Source organism: Cebidichthys violaceus, unplaced genomic scaffold (assembly GCF_023349555.1).
Source record: "Cebidichthys violaceus isolate CVI_PGR_0920_01 unplaced genomic scaffold, fCebVio1.0.p SCAF_10, whole genome shotgun sequence".
In the NCBI taxonomy this organism is placed as follows: domain Eukaryota; kingdom Metazoa; phylum Chordata; class Actinopteri; order Perciformes; family Stichaeidae; genus Cebidichthys; species Cebidichthys violaceus.
Window position 1 is genome coordinate 1,836,838 of NW_027176263.1, and position 17,860 is coordinate 1,854,697.

Here is a 17,860-nt window from a genome sequence, read left to right on the forward strand (position 1 = left end):
CACTATGTTCACCTGACAACATGCATGACAATATGTATAATTAGTGGTCTGTGATGTCCATCAAAACTCTAAACTCCCTGGTGCTATTAACTGGATATTGACAGAGTAATTGGCTTAGAATGTGCACACAAGGCCAGCTTGGGGAGTGAGCAAGTGTACCTGACTGTCAGCATAAGGGCCTGATTTAAAAAAAAGAAAAAGGAAAAAAGAAACCTTTTGAAAGGATGCGTTTCTTTTTGTGTATTACAGTGGCATTGAAGTTTAAAGGCAAAACAAGACGGGGACAGTTTTTGTGTTGGATCTTTCAAACACAAAGGCTGTTCAAAATGCCTTACAGAAGTCTTTGAAATGCATTTAATGCTTTAGAAGATAATAAAATAATAAAAAGTAAAAGAAATGGTTCAAAAGAAAAATGAACAGAACTACAAAAATTGTAGAAATTAAACCAGCAAGAGTTAATACACAATTTTTCAGAAAACCCCCCCTGAAAAAAGTCTACATAGTTTCTGAACTTGACAAAAATTACATTTGTACAAAATGGGCTGCAACTCATCATAAGGAAGATGTCGTTAGAATTTTATGAACCACTGTAATCCTTCCACTGATGATGCCATAAAATACAATATATGTACGTGAGAATCCTTTGTAGGCTGTAAATGACAGACCAATAAGAATGTTTTGTTCTGAATTGTTGTCTAGTTGATTCAACGAGGCAAAGGAGAAGCCATCCGAGTCAGAGCCATTCTGAGATCGCTCGTCCCCATTCAGGATCTTGAGGGAGTCATCAGCATCTCCTTTCAAATCCCTCCAGTGTCTGAAGGTCAGCCTGTTTCAGTGCCACCAAACATCAGCTTGTATTCAGTATTTACACAGAAACCTGGCTGGTTTGCTATGGTTGCTTTTTAAATTATATCCTAAAGACAAACTGAGATTTTTGTAGTTACAGTGTTCCTTTTACTCTCCTGTTATGCACCACGCTGTACATGATGGTGTCAATGGTTGAGTCTGGACTAGGGATCCAGAACCACACGCAGTGATCTGCTCACATAGTGCAGATAAATATATATATAATACGTATGTCTATATGACCTTTGGTCTTAACATCTAATCTTTACTTTTCATTTGCCTGTCCAGATGGTCTGGCGGTTGAGCCTGACCTGTCCACAGTGTTCTGCCCAGACCACAAGGCAGCTGTGGTTCTTTTCCTGGCCCGGGTCTATGGCATCGAGAACCAGAACTTTCTTCTCCACCTACTAGAAGTTGGCTTTCTGCCCGACCTTCAGGCAGCTGTCTCTCTCGACACTGTGAGCAGAGAAAATTAGTATTTTGTTGCTGTGTTCAGAGAAGATTCATTCTAATGAATGAATGTTTTGTTTTCCATGAAACTTAATAGCATGCCTCCCACCTGATACAAGTAGGTTGTTCAGCTTAAGTCTTAACATATTTCGAAGTTAAATCTGAGGCCTTTTTTTTTTTTTGCATTCCTGATCATGGTCTGAAGTTCTTCTTCATTCCATCTTGTCTATTTAGTTCCCTTTAGTTAAATGGACTCTGTAATTGTAACCTCTCTTTTTCATTGCAGGCTGAATTGGGATCCACTGATATGGCCCTGGCCCTCAACAGATACTTATGCACATCTGTTCTTCCCCTGCTCACCAAATGTTCAGCGCTCTTTTTCCCTTTGGAGGACCATGCTTTGCTGGTGGATTCTCTCATCCAGGCAATCTACAACCTCTCCAGGGCTCTGAGCTTGACCAAGGCTCAGAGAGACACGATAGAAGAATGTTTGCTAGCTGTGTGCAGGTAGTGCTATTTGTTGGTATGATGAAGCAGGTTAGGGTTCTCTCTGCTGTTATTATCATAAAGAGTTGTTGCTGTCCGCAGATAGGATATTGATTTTTCATCAAGTCGCTAATAGATTATGCATGTTATGGTACAATGTTATCTTTGGAAGCTGCATCTTATGTGGTCTGCCATTTGTAATTTGTAAATTATTGCACCATGAGCTTCCTGTATCGATTGACCTGACTGCATTTTTGATTTTTACCAAATCATACGTTGAGAAGCGAAAAGAGACACGGTAACAAATCATTGCTTCCTGATGCAAACACATAAGTGCACTCTTGTTCCTACTAATTATATTTAATGAATCACTATGAAGCCTGTTTTGCCCAATTTAGATGTTATTTACCAAAGTCAATCAGAAATGATAACAAACTAATTGGATCTTGCCCATGGCAACTTCTCAATTATATGCAACGTTTTTCTGAGACATGATAATTACTCATAACATCATTCATCTGTTGTGTATGTGTGTGTGTGTGTGTGTTGGTGGATGTGATTTGTATCTGCTCATGTGACAAATTCTGCCCTCATTGGTGTCCTCAGTGTACTCCAACCATCTATGATGCAGCCTCTTCTTCGACGTCTTGTCTTCGATGTTCCCCACCTCACAGACTACAGCAAGATCCCATTAAAGGTGAAAAAAATCAATTACAGTTTACAACCGTATATGTGAAAAAACTTGTACACCAAGTTAAAAAGATACATTTTATTGACTTTGGTCAATACTTTCATCAACCAGCTCTTGACCTGTCACTACGAGCAGAGGTGGAAGTACTACTCACTAGCTGGAGGGCCGGGTGACCATGGTTTGGCCTCTGAAGAGGAGCTCCATCTATCCAGAAAGTTGTTCTGGGGCGTGTTTAAGGCCCTGGCAAAGAAGGTAAACCATACTGAATACCTGTTTCCATCTCAAAATCACATTCAAATTATGTACAGTTTTAAGAATTGGTGCACAGCGCCTTTTTTGGTCGTGGTCGTTTGGAATGGGATGATTGCTTGGCGCCCGGTATTGCATGTTTGAAGTGCTGTCGAGAACTGCTCATTGCTTGTTGACTCCAAGGAAGTGAAGAAGAGTTCGGTTGTAACGTATATCTAGTATATCCAGCAGCAAAAGTAAACTGCAGTCAATGAACTGCAACCTTTAAAAGCTCACTGCGGACGACATACTAGACTCAGTCTGCTGAGCTCTGAAGCTCCGCCCCACTGCTGCACAGAGCGCTGTTTGCTTTTTCATTCAAAGTTGGATTAATATTGAATATGGCACCAACTCTCACGACTGCACATCCTTAGGACCCCAAAAATACAGCCGCCAAGTGTGAAGTAGATCGGATTAACAGTTCTCGAGATATGTAAAGGACACGGACACACACACACACACACACACACACACACACACACACACACACACACACACACACATATTCTTTGCTTTATATTTTCATGGAGCACCAGAAAAATAATAAATGTTTGATCCTACTATTGATTTAGTGTATATTTCAGGTGAAACACCAAACTCCGTGTTTGATTTTCTCTACCAGTAAACTTGTAGTATAACTTGTGTGGAGGAGGATACAACACACTTGAGATTTACTGTAAATTTTTCATATCCTGATATTGAACCTCAAACCCCTGAACAGTTGTCTGCATGCATGTACCAGCGTATTAGAAATGATACTTACCCGACAGATTGAGAACATGAAATGAAAAAGAAGTTAGTTCATAAAATCATTCTGGGCCCACTTGTAACCCTCATCAAACGGCTTCAGAAACTGAGTCAACAATGCACAGAAGAATCTCTTCAGAGACATTTTACAATATAGTGTAAAGTGTAGCTCAGATGTACAGTATATTAGTTGCCCTATTTATTGTACTTTACATATTTTATATATTTTATCTTATTTTATTAGTTTGTTACTGCTTGTATCATACACTTAATTTTACTTTACAATAATTATAAATACAAATAATTAAATGCAAAGTGTTATTAAATTGCAATTAAAGCTTTTTTTCCTCTGCTGAACAGTGTTCTCTTTGTAAAATTAAGACACATGCTCAAAGCAAAAGAATTTATAAGGACACATGTTGCAAAGCTCCCAAAAATCAGGCTAAACCAATATAATCCAGTTGAGTTGTAGTGCCAGTTCTGCAATTGAATGTCTCTGCTGTATGCTATATTTGTTAATAAGGTTAAAATAACCTAGTTTGTGTGCATTTAAACATAATGACAGCACTTAAAAAGACAGAAAAATTTAAATAAGGTGCAAAAGTGGAAAGGCGCATTCTGTCCCAAATTGTACCCAGCATGCCATGTTAACACACAGGGCTAACAAATTCATGATGAATCATTCCCTCTTCGTGCAATTGTCACATGTGGACGATGCTGACAGAAATGTTTTTCATTATTTCTTTATTGTACAGATAACAGAACAGAAGGAAAGACTGATTTCCCTATATTATATCTTAGCATTATTTATCCCATTTTACAGTATTGCCGGGCTTCCCTTGTCCCTCTCTTTTTCTTCTTTCCCTCCTACAACATTATGTTTCTAATGCCCCCTTCTTTCTCTACCTCTACAGCCCTATGAGCCTCAGTTGTTCAGGCTGTCTGTCCAGTGCCTGGCTGCAGTGGTGATGGCTCTGCCCCCTGACCACATGGACTCAAGCTGTGTGTCCCACACGGAGAGAAAAGCCTTGATGGACACGGAAGGACACTTTGACCCCCAGCCTGTAGATACCTCCAGGTAAGACCAGGGATATCTATTGATTATGGATAAAGAATAATAGAAAACGTTGCTTCTTGATGACCTGTTCAGCCCCAAGAAAAATATATGTTTTTGAATGCTCTTGATAAATATTTGTGCTGGTGCATCCAAAGGTGTTGCTGTGCTATAGAGCTAAATTATGTATTATTTCTTTCCCTGCTCTAGTGTGTCAGTGCCAGAGAGACTGGAGTTTGTAGTTAACAAGTATGCAGAGCATACTCACGAGAAGTGGTCACTGGACAAGGTAAAACCACAGTAGTTGTTCTTTAAATCTGAGCGGCCTGTTAAAGATGACAAAGTAGAGTCGATTTGTGATATCCTGGCCAGGACTGAACCACTTAAGAATACATTTACAAGATGTTCTCTGTCTGAAAGTGTCAAAACATCGGTCTGTGTTGTGTGGTTGAGCTAATATCACGATGTCTGCATATTTTGTAATGTGGAATTTTTACTGAATCTGTGTCTTATATCTGTCAGTTTGCCAATGGCTGGGTTCATGGGGAGCAGCTATGTGAGAACACCAAGGTTCACCCTCTCCTGAAGCCGTACAGGGCTCTGGCTGAGAAGGTAGAGTGAGAAGTCAAAAAAAGAAAGAAAAAGAAAGCAGCGAACTGAGAAATCCCAGAGGCACTTGCCTGCTTAATGTGGTGTGTGTAACATAAAAGATTAAAGTGCCTCGGTTCGTGGTCTTTTGTTGTACGGAGTGGACAATGGATTTCTTTTCAAGTTTTTGGAGTTTGATTATGTTTTGCACTTCTGCTGTCCTTCTACGACCTATAAAGTTCAGTTTTACATGAAGTGTTCGCCTGTATTTCAGGAGAAGGAGGCATACCGCTGGGCAATTAAAGAAACAATAAAAAGTATGCTGGCCTTTGGATGGAGCATAGAGAGAACCAAAGAAGGAGACGCATTTGGCACGCAAACCTGGACACGCAGGGTGTCCCAGTCTGGACAGGTACATGTACTCAAACGGCCACACTCACTTCACCTCTGGGCACCAAACATATCTGTTCTAGTCATTCACAACTTAACTTCTCCTTACTGCCTTTCACAAGTTTTTTAAATTAAATTTAATAATCAGCCATTCATTGTGTGTCCTAGCTGTCTTTTGAAGGAGCATCAACCTTCAGCCCCAAACCTATGGACATGAGCAGCATCACCTTATCATGGGACCAGTGTGTGAGGAATACTTGTGTTTTTTGTTTTACCTAAATCCTGGCACACAATCTGCAAACACTGGCCTATTACTAAAAAAAAATTTGAATAATTCAAATAATATTGTGCATGTAATCTGGGTTACAGTTGTGAGTTGTCAGATGCCATGTACACATCTGAAGTTGTCTTAAAAAGAGAAATCGTCTACCATTGGTAACATGTTTGGAGTGCTGTGTAATCGTATTTGGGCTACAGGACTCCTTGATACATTCCTTCACAAAAGTAGTTTCCTTGTTGGAGAAGTGGGCCTGGACTTTCCTCCTGCTTTTGAAAGTTGAGTGTGAGGAGCTGATGTGTATGTGCCAGACAGAAAATAGATTCTGACTTTTGTTGCTACAGGCTATGGCTGAACAGTTGGCTGAAAACTACCACAACGCCTGGGCTAAGAGGAAGAAATTTGAACTTGAAAGTAAAGGTACCGTGCCTTGCTGTGAACGTATATTTCTTCAAATCCTCTCCTCTTCTCGTAGTAAGCACAGAACAGTTGACAAAATTGCAACACATTTGACCCATTACCGCTCGCAGGAGGGGGCGGCCATTCGATGCTTGCACCCTATGATACCCTGACTGCCAAGGAGAAGACCAAATTCGGAGAGAGAGCAAAGGATATCCTCAAGTTCCTTCAGCTCAATGGCTACACAGTGTGGAGGTGAGCACAGAATGAGTGGTTGCAAAAGGGCAATGTGATACAGTATGTATGAGGTGGGTGGCAAGTGAGGTGTTCCATTTTCATTTTATTGTGCTGTGCAGGCAATTCTGGAAATTCAAAATACAAAGTCCAGATTTTACAGCGATTAAGGGCTAATTTTCCCTGTTGGATTTCACTTCCTCTACAGGGACAGGAAGACAGTGGAGATGGACTTTCCAGCCATGGCCAACTGCTTTGGCTACACTCTCCTTCAGCGGCTGCTGTCTCACACCGAGGACGCCCAGGAGCAGATGTTGGAGCTGGGTAAGATAACAGTGTTCATGAATGTTGAGGCCAAAAACAAAAATCAAGGAAATGAAATGAAATGCATAAAATAACTTTCACATTGTACATCCCAAAGGTCTGAGTACTTTATGTAGCTGACACTACATGTTGAATATATCGCTGGGGCTTGAATCTCCACATTGTATCAATAACAGCCAGCAGTCTCTTGCGTCCATATTCACCAAGTCTGCCTCGGGGTAGTTTTGATTTGAACCATCAGAAAATAGCGCACACCAGACCAGGCCTTGGTATGTGAACTGGAGATTTTTATTATCTGTATCGCTCTGTTTTATCTGAAGTATCATCATTGTGCTTTTCTTTCCAGAGGTGATGCAAGCCAGAGGACAGATGTCTAAAGGAGAGAAAGCTCCACACCAGCAAGCCATTCATTTTTTCCCCAAGGTTTGCCTCAGATCAAATACATATCTTAACCCAGTTGAAATCTTCTGTCTGATATGGAATCTCTAACATTGACTTAGCCCCCTTCCAATTGGATTTTTCCAACGCCATCTTCTTCCCTCCCCTTAGCCTTTTTTTCCATTTACGTCATCTAATTAGTTTTGTTTGATGGTTACCACGGGCAACCCTCTAAGTAAAACCCTTTGTGGCCGTGTAATTTATTTAACCATTTTAGAAATCCATGTGGGCGTGTCGACTGCCATCAGGACACTGATTAAAGCCTCCCACACAGTTCTGCCTCTAAGGAGGCAGCGAATGAACAGGGTTTATTTTTCATTGATGGGCACCACTGAGTCAGACCCAGTCAGCCAATAACAGTCATGTCTCAGATCTCCACACCCCACAACTCACACAACCATGCAGTCTGCCTGACTGTGAATTGGTAATGCGTCATAAGAAAAGCTTTTTAAAGTGAAGAATGTTTAACTCTTATCTCGCACGGGTTGTTGTTGTCATTACAAACGCATGTTAAACAGGCAGGCACTGCTCAGACCACTAACTTTTGAAATTCTAGTCATGGTCACAAGACATTGAGATCGGCTGAGAAAATGTTTTGAATTTGAAAAAAGTGCTTTTTCCAGAGATCTATTTGATGTAATGGTGCGGCCATAAAAAATGTTTTTCTCAGCGTGTGGGATGTAGCTTCAATGAGGCATTGGGACAAGCAGGCACAGAATGTATGTGATGTCCTCAAACACCCTGAACAAGTGTTTTTTTTTTTATACTCAACCTTGAAGCTACAGTAGTCAGAGGAACTTTAAGGGTAATGTGGTTAATAAATGTGGTTATTACTCCATTTAACAGGTTATCCTTCCTCTCTTGGAACAATTTGTGAAGAGCCACTGTCTGTATTTCCTGTCCACTTCTCTCTGCTCGAGAAGCTATGCGTCAAAAAAGGAAAAGGAGATGATTGCAAGGTATGTATCGCCTCCAACAAAACACATGGTATGCTTATTACACTGGAAGTATTTTAAAGTTTTCTTATGCTCTTGCACATTGTATTGTACTGGAACAATTCCTCAGACATGTTTTTTTTTTTTTTTTTTAACAGAAGAAGCCTCATTCTTCTGATTGCGTGTTCTGTAATTTTTCCACTCCCCTCTCCTCATTACTGCACTTGTCTTTTCTTCTCACCTCCAGCCTCTTTTGTAAGCTTGCAGCTCTGGTAAGACACAGGATTTCACTCTTTGGTAAGGATGGTGTGGAAGTAAAGCTCATTCAGACATCAATTGTCCCACTCTTTTTAGTTGATTCCATGGTTTGCTCATTAAGACGTTATTGTGTGAGATTCCAATTCATTATGTGTGTATGCATGTTCTGTATATTACTTGTTTTTTTTTGTCTGTGTGTGCTGAACTTTTGTTTTTCCAGGAAACGAAGTCTCATCAGTTGCAAGCTGCCTTCATGTTTTGTCTCGGGCTCTGGATGCCAGGTAGCTAGATGGCACTACTGTCTCACTCTGCCTGAACCGATCTCCCTGCTCTGCCTGCGGTCACATCAGTGTCACATCAGTATCACACCAGCATGCCTGAGGATGAGATGACTTGTGTAATTGAGCCACTGATACACTGATGCTATCTAATTGTTGTTGAAATCACTTTTACTCCTTGAGGACAATGCCTCTGAAGCATGATGCTAGGAGTAGAATCTAGGCTGAGCAAAGATTGATATTATTTTGACTAGTCTGGTGGATAGATTAGCAGCTGATTTAGTCCATGTAACTATTTATTTCCTGTTGAAAAAAAACATTATTTTAATTACACATACTTGCGTTTTTGCTAGTCGCAGGAACATTAACTGCCATTTTCTCATCTTTTGGCCTCAGGGCATTGATGAACTCAGCCCCAGAGTCTATCCAAGCATCTCTGCATTCATTCTTTGAGGCAGCCGCCACTGATCTGGAGACGACTGTGGAAAACTTGTCTGTGACCCTGGTCTGTTTACCTCAGAGTAGGAATCAACCGGCTAGAGGAGTAGCCAAGGTTCTCAGCTTCACAACCTCCGTTCTCCTTCCCACCCTCACATCCCTCTTTCAGCATCTTGGCAACCAAAATTATGGCGTGGACCTCCTGGGTAAGGGCGTCCTTGATGTAGACCACCATTCAGGAACAATGTCTCAAATTATTGTATGATGCATTTTACATCCTAAAGAGCACACTAAAATACACAATTACAAATGTCATGTGCTCACATACCTAGTAGTTCATATACAAGCACCACCACATGTGTTTACAGTAGTCTCATTCATTTCCCTCTGTATGCTATAAAGCTGGATGAACAGCTGGTTTCCACATCCCTGAAATCACTCTCAGGGATTTCCCCTCAAATTCCTACCTTCTTCATCTTTGAAACCAGCTCTCGTTAAGTGTCTCAGGGATGGCCACGGAGCAGCAGAAGCATATTGTCTCCTCCACTAATATCCTGACCCTCCAGGAATCATTCATTACTTGAATCAGCAGCCATCCAGCTATTCGTTCTCTCTGTGATTGTAAGCTATCAGCTTTCCTACTCAGTGCCCTTTGCGGTGTCTGAAAGAAACCTAACAAGGATTTCGGCTTAATCCCCATCACCTTTTCTTTGCAGTGGGGAGTATCCAGCTGTCCTGTTACAGGATCCTCAACAGCCTCTTCTCTCTCGGCACCAGTAGCAGCATCTATATGGAGGGGTACTTTCTATTTTGTGATTTCAGAGTTTGTGCTAATGACCATAATGTCTTATTTTAATCATATTTTTTTCTCTAGTTTATGTCTGTTTTTTTTTTCCACACATAAGCTTTTGGTTAAAATTTGTTTACTTCTTACTTTGTGTATACTGTACACAGAATACTTGATCATAGAAATCACTGAAATCCTGAAATTCTGTATTCAATAATGTTATTGTTGAGCCTTTCAAGTATGTATTAAGGCTATTGATAAATGTATTAAGGCCAAGGGAAGAGAGGTAAAGAAAGCAGCTGGCAAGTTAACTTAAATTAGTAATCCTAACCCATAGTTTGATAAGATTTGGACGTTAGTCAGCTCCATGCCTACGTCCTAACACAGCATTCCAATGCAGGCAGAGGACAGCAGCAGGTGCTTGTCTGGCAGCCTTGGCTGGGACTTTTCCTGTGTGCTTCCTGGAGCCATCTTTAAACCAAGACAATCCTTACTCCATCTACAACAGCATGAGTGCTTCTCAGAGAGACGGTATAACAAGCACACTGCATACACACTGATATTTATCTGTGTTGTCTGTATAATCTTGGTCCTCTTGAATAGCTCCGACCCCCACGTCTTAACTCCCACCCCCCCGGTTTTCGCAGCCTTATTTTCCATATCTGTTTTTGTTAGACCTGGGGCTGCCAGATCAGGTGGAGGACATGTGTCCCCTGCTGCCCTCTCTGGAACAGGCTGTCGGGGAAGTGGAGGACTTGGCAGGCGCTGGTGCTGGAGCTCGCCAGGCCCACTACATCCGGGTCACGGAGGTCACTTTGCCTCTGCTGTGCAGCTACGTGTCCCGTTGGTGGCACTGGGGCCCTGAGGGCCAGCCAGAAAGCCCAATCTGCACCGCTGTCACGCCTCAACATGCTAGTGACCTTCTTGGCCACATTCTCCGTGTCATCCACAACCATGTGGGAGCTAGCCAGGGAGATTGGATGAAACAGCTAGCAGGTATTGTGATCATGTGCAATTATGTGATTGTTGTGTGGATTTCTTTATTCCACCATCAGTTATGCCTTTTGTTCTTTTCTACTATTAATGGTCATATCTTTCAGTTTTTTCTCAGCCAATTACATGTAAAGCCAGCACTGAGCTGTTAAAGAGCCACTTCCTGCCACTGATGGAGAAGTTGAGGAAGAGGGCCAAATGTGTGCTACTGGAGGAGGAGCAAATGAAAGCAGAAGGGTGCGATACCTCTGAAGCAGAGTTGGAGATACAGGAGAAGTTTACTGTACTGGTGCGAGACCTCTACGCCTTCTACCCCCTCCTCATCCCATTTGTGGATTCTAATCGGTGAGGCATGCTGCCAAGGAGCTAAGATGTGGGCACTCAAGGTTATTTTCTGAGGCCAAAAGCTTGTGGAGTAAATACAGGTTTTTATAGATTCGGTGGAAAGTGAAACTTATTTCACTATATTTTATGTTGACATTACCCCTCCAGTAATCATCATCTGACTTGTGAACACCAAATGTTCCATTAAGGTTTGTGGAACAACTGTTGGTGGTAAATAAGAAAAACAAATAATCATGCATTGAAGATACAGTGAGAGTACAATGGAAGTTGATTGATTGGTTATTTCAATTATTATGTCAGGAATATGTTAAGCTTTACAGGAATAAACTCTGTCGTGTGTTTTGGTTTGTCTTGTCTCAGAGCCAGCTGGCTGAAAGATTTGAACCCTGATGCTGAGCAGCTGTTCAGCATGGTGGCAGAGGTCTTTACATTCTGGGCCAAATCTCATGTGAGGATGACATAGTGTTTTTTTGATTTATTCCTCTCATTTCAGTGCAGTTAAGTGAATATTGTACCCCATAAACATTTTTCTTCACCCTTGTTTGCTTTAACAGAATTTCAAGTGGGAGGAACAGAACTTTGTGGTACAAAATGAAATCAACAACTTGGCTTTCTTGGTCAACAATGACAAAATGTCCAAGGTCAGCCATATTCACTAATTGGCCTTAGGACATTATGCTTACACTGATGTGCAAGTGCAGTGTATATATATGGACACTACTAGTGGTTGTATGGTAATCACATACAAGTTGTCAACTGTCGTTGAAGTCTCAAAATGAATCTATTTCCATGTCTTTTTAATGCTCAGTTCGACCATGAGCAGAGGAGGATGAAGAGGAAGGGCGATCGTTATTCCACACACACCTCTCTCATTGTGGCCTCCATGAAGAGACTGCTCCCTGTGGGACTCAGGGTTTGTTTTCCGAGCGACCACAGCCTTATCATGTTAGCGAAGAGCGGCTTTACTCAGGTCAGTTGGAAATGTGCCATCATTAATGTAGTCCCCATGATGACAAAACCCTTGACATATTGAGTGCATTTAAATAGTAATCTGCAGTGTAATGATCATACTGAAGGTGAGTGTCTGAAAATCTCCTTGGTATATATCTTTATATATATTTAATGTTGGCCATTCTTTGCTTTTCACAGAAGAACACTCGAGATGAGATTCAAGAGCACATTTTCAATTGTCTTACAAATCTTCAGAGTCAGGTAAATGCTGTCACAGAGGCTTTCATTTCTTTGGGTTTGCACAAATATCCTAGACAACATCCTTAAAGAAAAAAACATTTATTTATTCATTGATTGATTGAAGGTGTATGACTTCTCTACATTCTGCATATTCATTGCCATGCCTGAGCGCATTTGACTTTTAATTTGTGGAAGGCATCAAGTGTGTAGTAAATTAAATTGAAGAATGCTCTCGTACTCTGCTAAATCATAATCTGTTTTTTTTCTTTTTCTGTTACTCGTTGCTCACCAGAGACATCAATGTGACACACTCACAATATTGTTCAGAATATGCATGTGATATTTGTTTATTCATGAGTCAGTGATAAATATGTATATTCATAAGTAAGTGATGAAAGCATAAATTCTGACTTGTCATTACCATAAAGAAACTTTTAAATAAACATTTGAGCCCATTTCCAATTCCATGTGTTTTGAAGGTACTTGCTCTGAATTCTCTTTTCTCATTTCTATAGTCCTGTTTTTCCCCTCAATTTGGCACCTCTCCATCAGCCTTTCTCAAAGTATATTTAATTGAATGGTTAAGATAAGAAAAAAAGAAAGAAGTCCAATGAAGTAAACGTGCCATTATTTTTTCTCTTTACAGGCATCAGACTGTTTGAGACAGGAAACCCTTTATGCAGAAAGCCAGCTAGGGGCCGTCCCTGACGCCCAAAAGACTGTTAACAGGATTCTGGATGTAGCTCAAGTCCTTCATTACCTGGACCAGGTGAGCTTTTAAAGAAAAACATTTTCTGATTTTTATGCCTCTGGCAACGGCCGTGGCTGGATGTTTTTCAGGTTGTCTGTCCGGTCCATTCTTGTGAAAGCGATATATCAGGAATGCCTGGAGGGAATTTCTTCAAATTTAGCATAAGCGTCCACTCGGACTTGCGGTTGAGCTGATTACAATTCTATGGTCAGTGGAAACCGAGACCTCACTAAACACTTTTTCGGCCGTTTCTTAAGAATTGATATGCTGATTATTACAATTTCACACAAATGTATCTTAAGTGGAGGCAAACAACCGCGAGTTGTTTTTTTTTTTAATCAAATCTGCTGGAAAAAGTGTATTACTAATGTTACTTCACTGGTGGTGGCTCTAAAGTGACAAGAAGATATATTTGCTGGCCATAGTTTTAGCGATGGTCCTCTGTTTTGTTGGCTTTCATTTTTGCAGAAGACATACTGACATGTCACAGTAGGAAAAGCACAGGAGTAGATAATAAATAAACAGTCTTCTGGTGTTGCTGAATCGTAATTTGCAAGAGCTGTTAATACGAGTTAGGATTCACCTCCTTATCAGCTGTTGGATATTACAAGGCCTGGGGGCTAAGAGGTTATTTACAAACACTAATTTATTTTGAATATATTACATTGAAAAAAAGTAATGCCTGCAGTGCTACTGCGTGATAAATGTAGGACAAATGCATAAGGATGAGCCTCTTCAACGGTTCCCACTGAAATCCCTTCGGGTCCATCGGAGGTTCATGTGCTCTACCTCACTTCATTATCTGTGTGAAATCTTTGTTTATCTTGGGTTGTGGGTTCAGGTGGAGCGTCCTCAGAGAACTAAGAAACCTGCGTGGCACAAGGTCTTATCCAAACAGAGGAAACGAGCGGTGGTGGCCTGCCTAAGGATGGCTCCCCTCTACAACTTACCCAGGTACAAACATAGCATGATTACAATATAATTAGCATAAAGTCCTGTGTTAAAGGCATTGTATTTTATGTTTGTGTCTTGTGAATTATAGCTGTGGTGTAATACTCTTTACTCTCTAGTGGATGTTAAAACACTTCACCTTGTATAGGCATAAGAGGCTTTAATGAAAGAGCAATAATTGGTCTAATCATAGCTCTTTTATATTTTAATAGTGTCCTTCTATGCTGCCTGTTTTTCATTCTCTCATTTACATTTGTCTATGCATATGCTAATCTCTTGTTATCTCTTCACCCTTTCCTCTTCCTCCCCAGGCACAGAGCTGTCAACCTGTTCCTCCAAGGCTACAATAAATCCTGGATATCAGCTGAGGACCACAACTTTGAGGAGACGCTTGTGGAGGATTTGGCTGTGAGTTGAAAAGCAAGCTATACTGACATTAGTAGTTTAAAACAATACTGTAACATACAAGAGTTAAGCCTATGTGTTGAATTATGATCAGGTGAGAAACACACATTGCCACTTTTCCATCTATAACTTACATTTTTTAATCAAATCATATTTTTTTCATTTGTTAATGCACACAACAAAAGATTACTGTAAAATATAATACCTAGACCAAAGCACCAAATAAAAAACGTTTTGTCTGTGCACATAAACATGATCATCTTTTGTGTATAGTGTGCGTTTGACAGACCGCTAACCAGCTGGGTGTAAATGTTAGTCACCAACCAGTGGCTGTTAACCGCTTCACTCTCTCTCTCTCTGGCCTGCAGAGGGGAGGAGTGATGGAGCTGTGTGGAGGTGACAGAGAGGAAAAAAATAATGTGGAAGAAGGCGCCAAACCAATCGATCCCCTCCTACAACTCATTACACACTTCAGTCGAAGCGCCCTGATGGAAAGGAGGTGTGTGTGTGTGTGTGTGTGTGTGTGTGTGTGTGTGTGTGTGTGTGTGTGTGTGCGCGTGCGCGTGTGCGTGTGCGCATGCGCGCGTGCGTGTTTATTCTAAAACATCACATACAGAAAAAAAATCTTTTCTAGTTTTATTACTTATCCAACCCATCACCAAGAACATCAATATTACGTTTTCTTTTTTTTTTATTTAGTACAAAATCTGTGGCCATTGCTTTCTGAAAACCTGACATCAGAAATCCGTTTCACATCTTTGTAGGTTCACTCTGCAGAAATGTTTGTCCTGTCGTGCTCTTTTTAGTCATGCATGATTTGATCCATCAATCCCTTTGAGGTATCGCTATGACATTCTCATGATATTCCTGCAGAGATTTGCATGCCCTCTGAGAGCATAATATTAAATTAACAGTTCCTCTCCGCCTCACTCTAAAGACATGTGTGGGACGGCATGCAGTCACTGAAGAGATGTGATCGCATCAGCCAGGTTCCAGGTGTTCTGGTGTGGTCAATAAAAATGTGCAATATCACTGGGTTGACTCGTGAATACAATTATCTCACTCAAGATCCACATACTGCTTTGAAATCAAGGTTAAAGCACCGATAATGGATCCGCTACATATTGGCCTGGACTCTGTCATTGACCAGCCATTTTTAGAACTCTGCATCTTTCCATACCTTGATATACACTAATATGACATTATTCATCTCTCCTGTTCACAGTAAGCTTGAAAATGACGGCCTCTATAAGTCCTACGCTGCCATTATGGCCAAGGTAATGGAACATAAGAATGATCTCATTTGTGGTATCTAAATTTTTGTTAATATGTTTAAATAATGTACCGTGCATTGAATGGTATTGCTCGCATGTCTTTGTGCATGTCACATGCAATATATAACAAAAAGAAGCGAGTTTGTACATGTTGTACCTCTTCTATATTGATTTCTTTTCTTCTTCTTTTTTAACCTCTTATGTTTTTAATCACGCCTCTGTGTTGTATGTTTGATCTCCCAGAGCTGCCACAAAGAGGACGATGATGATGAGGAACAGGAGGTGGAAAGCTTTGAAGTGAGAAAATGGGCTCTTACTTTTACAGCTTATTTGTAATTCGCTTAACTTTTTTCATCTTAATGTCTTCTATTGCAATAATTATAATAAATAGTAATCCATTTCATTCACATTTGAGTTATGTTCCATGAGCAAAGTAGTAGAGATAGAGTTGGTGAACTAACCTTTCTGTGGCTCAGGAGAAGGAGATGGAGAAACAGGAGTTGCTGTATCAGCAGGCCAGGCTGCATCGCCGTGGAGCTTCTGAGATGGTCCTGCAAACCATCAGCGCCAGCAAAGGTACAGGAAGAAAAATGCTAAATAAATGATTGATAATAGTTATTCACACTAAGGTTTTTCTGTTGCTTAGTTAGGAAGGGCATTCTCTTTTGGCAAGTTGTCGTCGTTACTTTAGATGAGCCAGTCGTAAGCTGGCTCATCAACTCAGTAGTTCTCAGTAGTTGAGAATAAAGTAAAGCATTTCTTTGTGCTTCGCTTCTTCTCTTAAAATCAATTATGATCTGTAGAAGCCTATTTTTATTTGAGTTGTTGTTGTGCTACAATTCCCATCCTATCAGGGGCCTTGGGCTCCATGATGGCCCCTACATTGAAGCTGGGTATTGCTGTTCTCAACGGAGGGAATGCCACTGTTCAACAGGTACAGTACTGCATTGGTGTCTCCCCGTCAAATCATACAATGTGTTTATCTTAAAGGTACCCACAATATGTTTGCATAATCACAGATTTCCAATATTGGCTATTTCTACCTCTCATGCAGGGACTAGATAGCTTATTATTATGAAACAAAATATTGTTATAATATCACATGAAAGAAAGAAGAGGTAAGGTTAGATCAGGTGACACAAGTTAATCTGGCAGCGAGATTGGATTGCTAGATTTATTGTCTTTAGGAGAAAAAATATGAAATATCACAAAAAGTCTGTGTATTAAAAAGTATACGAATGCGTACTAATCAATGACTGAAAAGTCGAGCTGTAAAATATAGTATACAGCAAACGGTTGTGGACCGTGGAAGATGTGGGTCGCTGTTGTAGCCGCTGCATAATGAGTAATGATATTTGTAATGAATAGAGATGGATGTTTTCATGTCGTGGTGACACATTATGTGGTAACTCATTACAAAGCCCATCACTTTCATAGAGGACATTGACTATTCCTACACTTGTGGAAAATATAAAAAGGGACCATTCTTCAACATGTGGAATTTTTCCCTATTCAGAACATATCACTTTTATATTCTGTGTCTTCTTATGATCGTGATGCCTTGACACAGAGACACAACAGCAAAGCTTACGCTGACCGTGTCTTTGATGCTGTTGTGTGATAGAGAATGCTGGATTATCTGAGAGAGAAACAAGACGTTGGCTTCTTTCAGAGCATGGCTGGACTCATGCGGTCATGTAGGTGAGTAACCGTCGGAACATTTTCTTGATGAGTCAGCTGATTGATGGAGTGCAAAAGGTTTTTGTAATTCTTTTGTGTGTGTGGTTGTTTTTGTGATATCCAGTGTTCTGGATCTGAATGCGTTTGAGAGGCAGAACAAAGCGGAAGGATTAGGCATGGCCATGGACGAGAGCTCAGGTACTGCATTCATATGGAAATATAAAATATATATGTGTCTGTCAAGCCATGTCATAGCTGTAGAGCCCTCTGTGAGATCCCTAGACTTGAACATACTCTAAAAGGTACTCTAAATTCACAAAATCCTATTTCTTTCTCTATATTTCTCAGTGTAGAATATTACC

At 40.6% G+C, this 17,860-nt stretch overlaps 1 protein-coding gene across 5 annotated transcripts in view; it reads left to right on the forward strand.

Moving 5' to 3' along the window:
* Positions 1-17,860, forward strand: part of ryr2b (ryanodine receptor 2b (cardiac)) — a 63,596-nt gene that overhangs the window by 27,464 nt on the left and 18,272 nt on the right. For all 5 annotated transcript variants that reach the window (XM_068720031.1, XM_068719995.1, XM_068720002.1 and 2 more), the window contains 36 exons: positions 700-820; positions 1,135-1,304; positions 1,583-1,803; positions 2,389-2,479; positions 2,585-2,725; positions 4,423-4,586; positions 4,773-4,851; positions 5,085-5,174; positions 5,425-5,562; positions 5,709-5,786; positions 6,162-6,237; positions 6,348-6,471; positions 6,659-6,774; positions 7,121-7,197; positions 8,059-8,171; positions 8,395-8,444; positions 8,626-8,686; positions 9,080-9,327; positions 9,838-9,919; positions 10,309-10,439; positions 10,584-10,904; positions 11,009-11,246; positions 11,607-11,694; positions 11,801-11,887; positions 12,055-12,216; positions 12,396-12,458; positions 13,084-13,206; positions 14,030-14,142; positions 14,451-14,547; positions 14,913-15,043; positions 15,770-15,821; positions 16,062-16,115; positions 16,295-16,394; positions 16,673-16,752; positions 17,443-17,519; positions 17,623-17,696. In XM_068720031.1, coding sequence (XP_068576132.1) covers positions 700-820; positions 1,135-1,304; positions 1,583-1,803; positions 2,389-2,479; positions 2,585-2,725; positions 4,423-4,586; positions 4,773-4,851; positions 5,085-5,174; positions 5,425-5,562; positions 5,709-5,786; positions 6,162-6,237; positions 6,348-6,471; positions 6,659-6,774; positions 7,121-7,197; positions 8,059-8,171; positions 8,395-8,444; positions 8,626-8,686; positions 9,080-9,327; positions 9,838-9,919; positions 10,309-10,439; positions 10,584-10,904; positions 11,009-11,246; positions 11,607-11,694; positions 11,801-11,887; positions 12,055-12,216; positions 12,396-12,458; positions 13,084-13,206; positions 14,030-14,142; positions 14,451-14,547; positions 14,913-15,043; positions 15,770-15,821; positions 16,062-16,115; positions 16,295-16,394; positions 16,673-16,752; positions 17,443-17,519; positions 17,623-17,696 — 4,231 coding nt within the window. The remainder of the gene's footprint in view (positions 1-699; positions 821-1,134; positions 1,305-1,582; positions 1,804-2,388; positions 2,480-2,584; positions 2,726-4,422; positions 4,587-4,772; positions 4,852-5,084; positions 5,175-5,424; positions 5,563-5,708; positions 5,787-6,161; positions 6,238-6,347; positions 6,472-6,658; positions 6,775-7,120; positions 7,198-8,058; positions 8,172-8,394; positions 8,445-8,625; positions 8,687-9,079; positions 9,328-9,837; positions 9,920-10,308; positions 10,440-10,583; positions 10,905-11,008; positions 11,247-11,606; positions 11,695-11,800; positions 11,888-12,054; positions 12,217-12,395; positions 12,459-13,083; positions 13,207-14,029; positions 14,143-14,450; positions 14,548-14,912; positions 15,044-15,769; positions 15,822-16,061; positions 16,116-16,294; positions 16,395-16,672; positions 16,753-17,442; positions 17,520-17,622; positions 17,697-17,860) is intronic.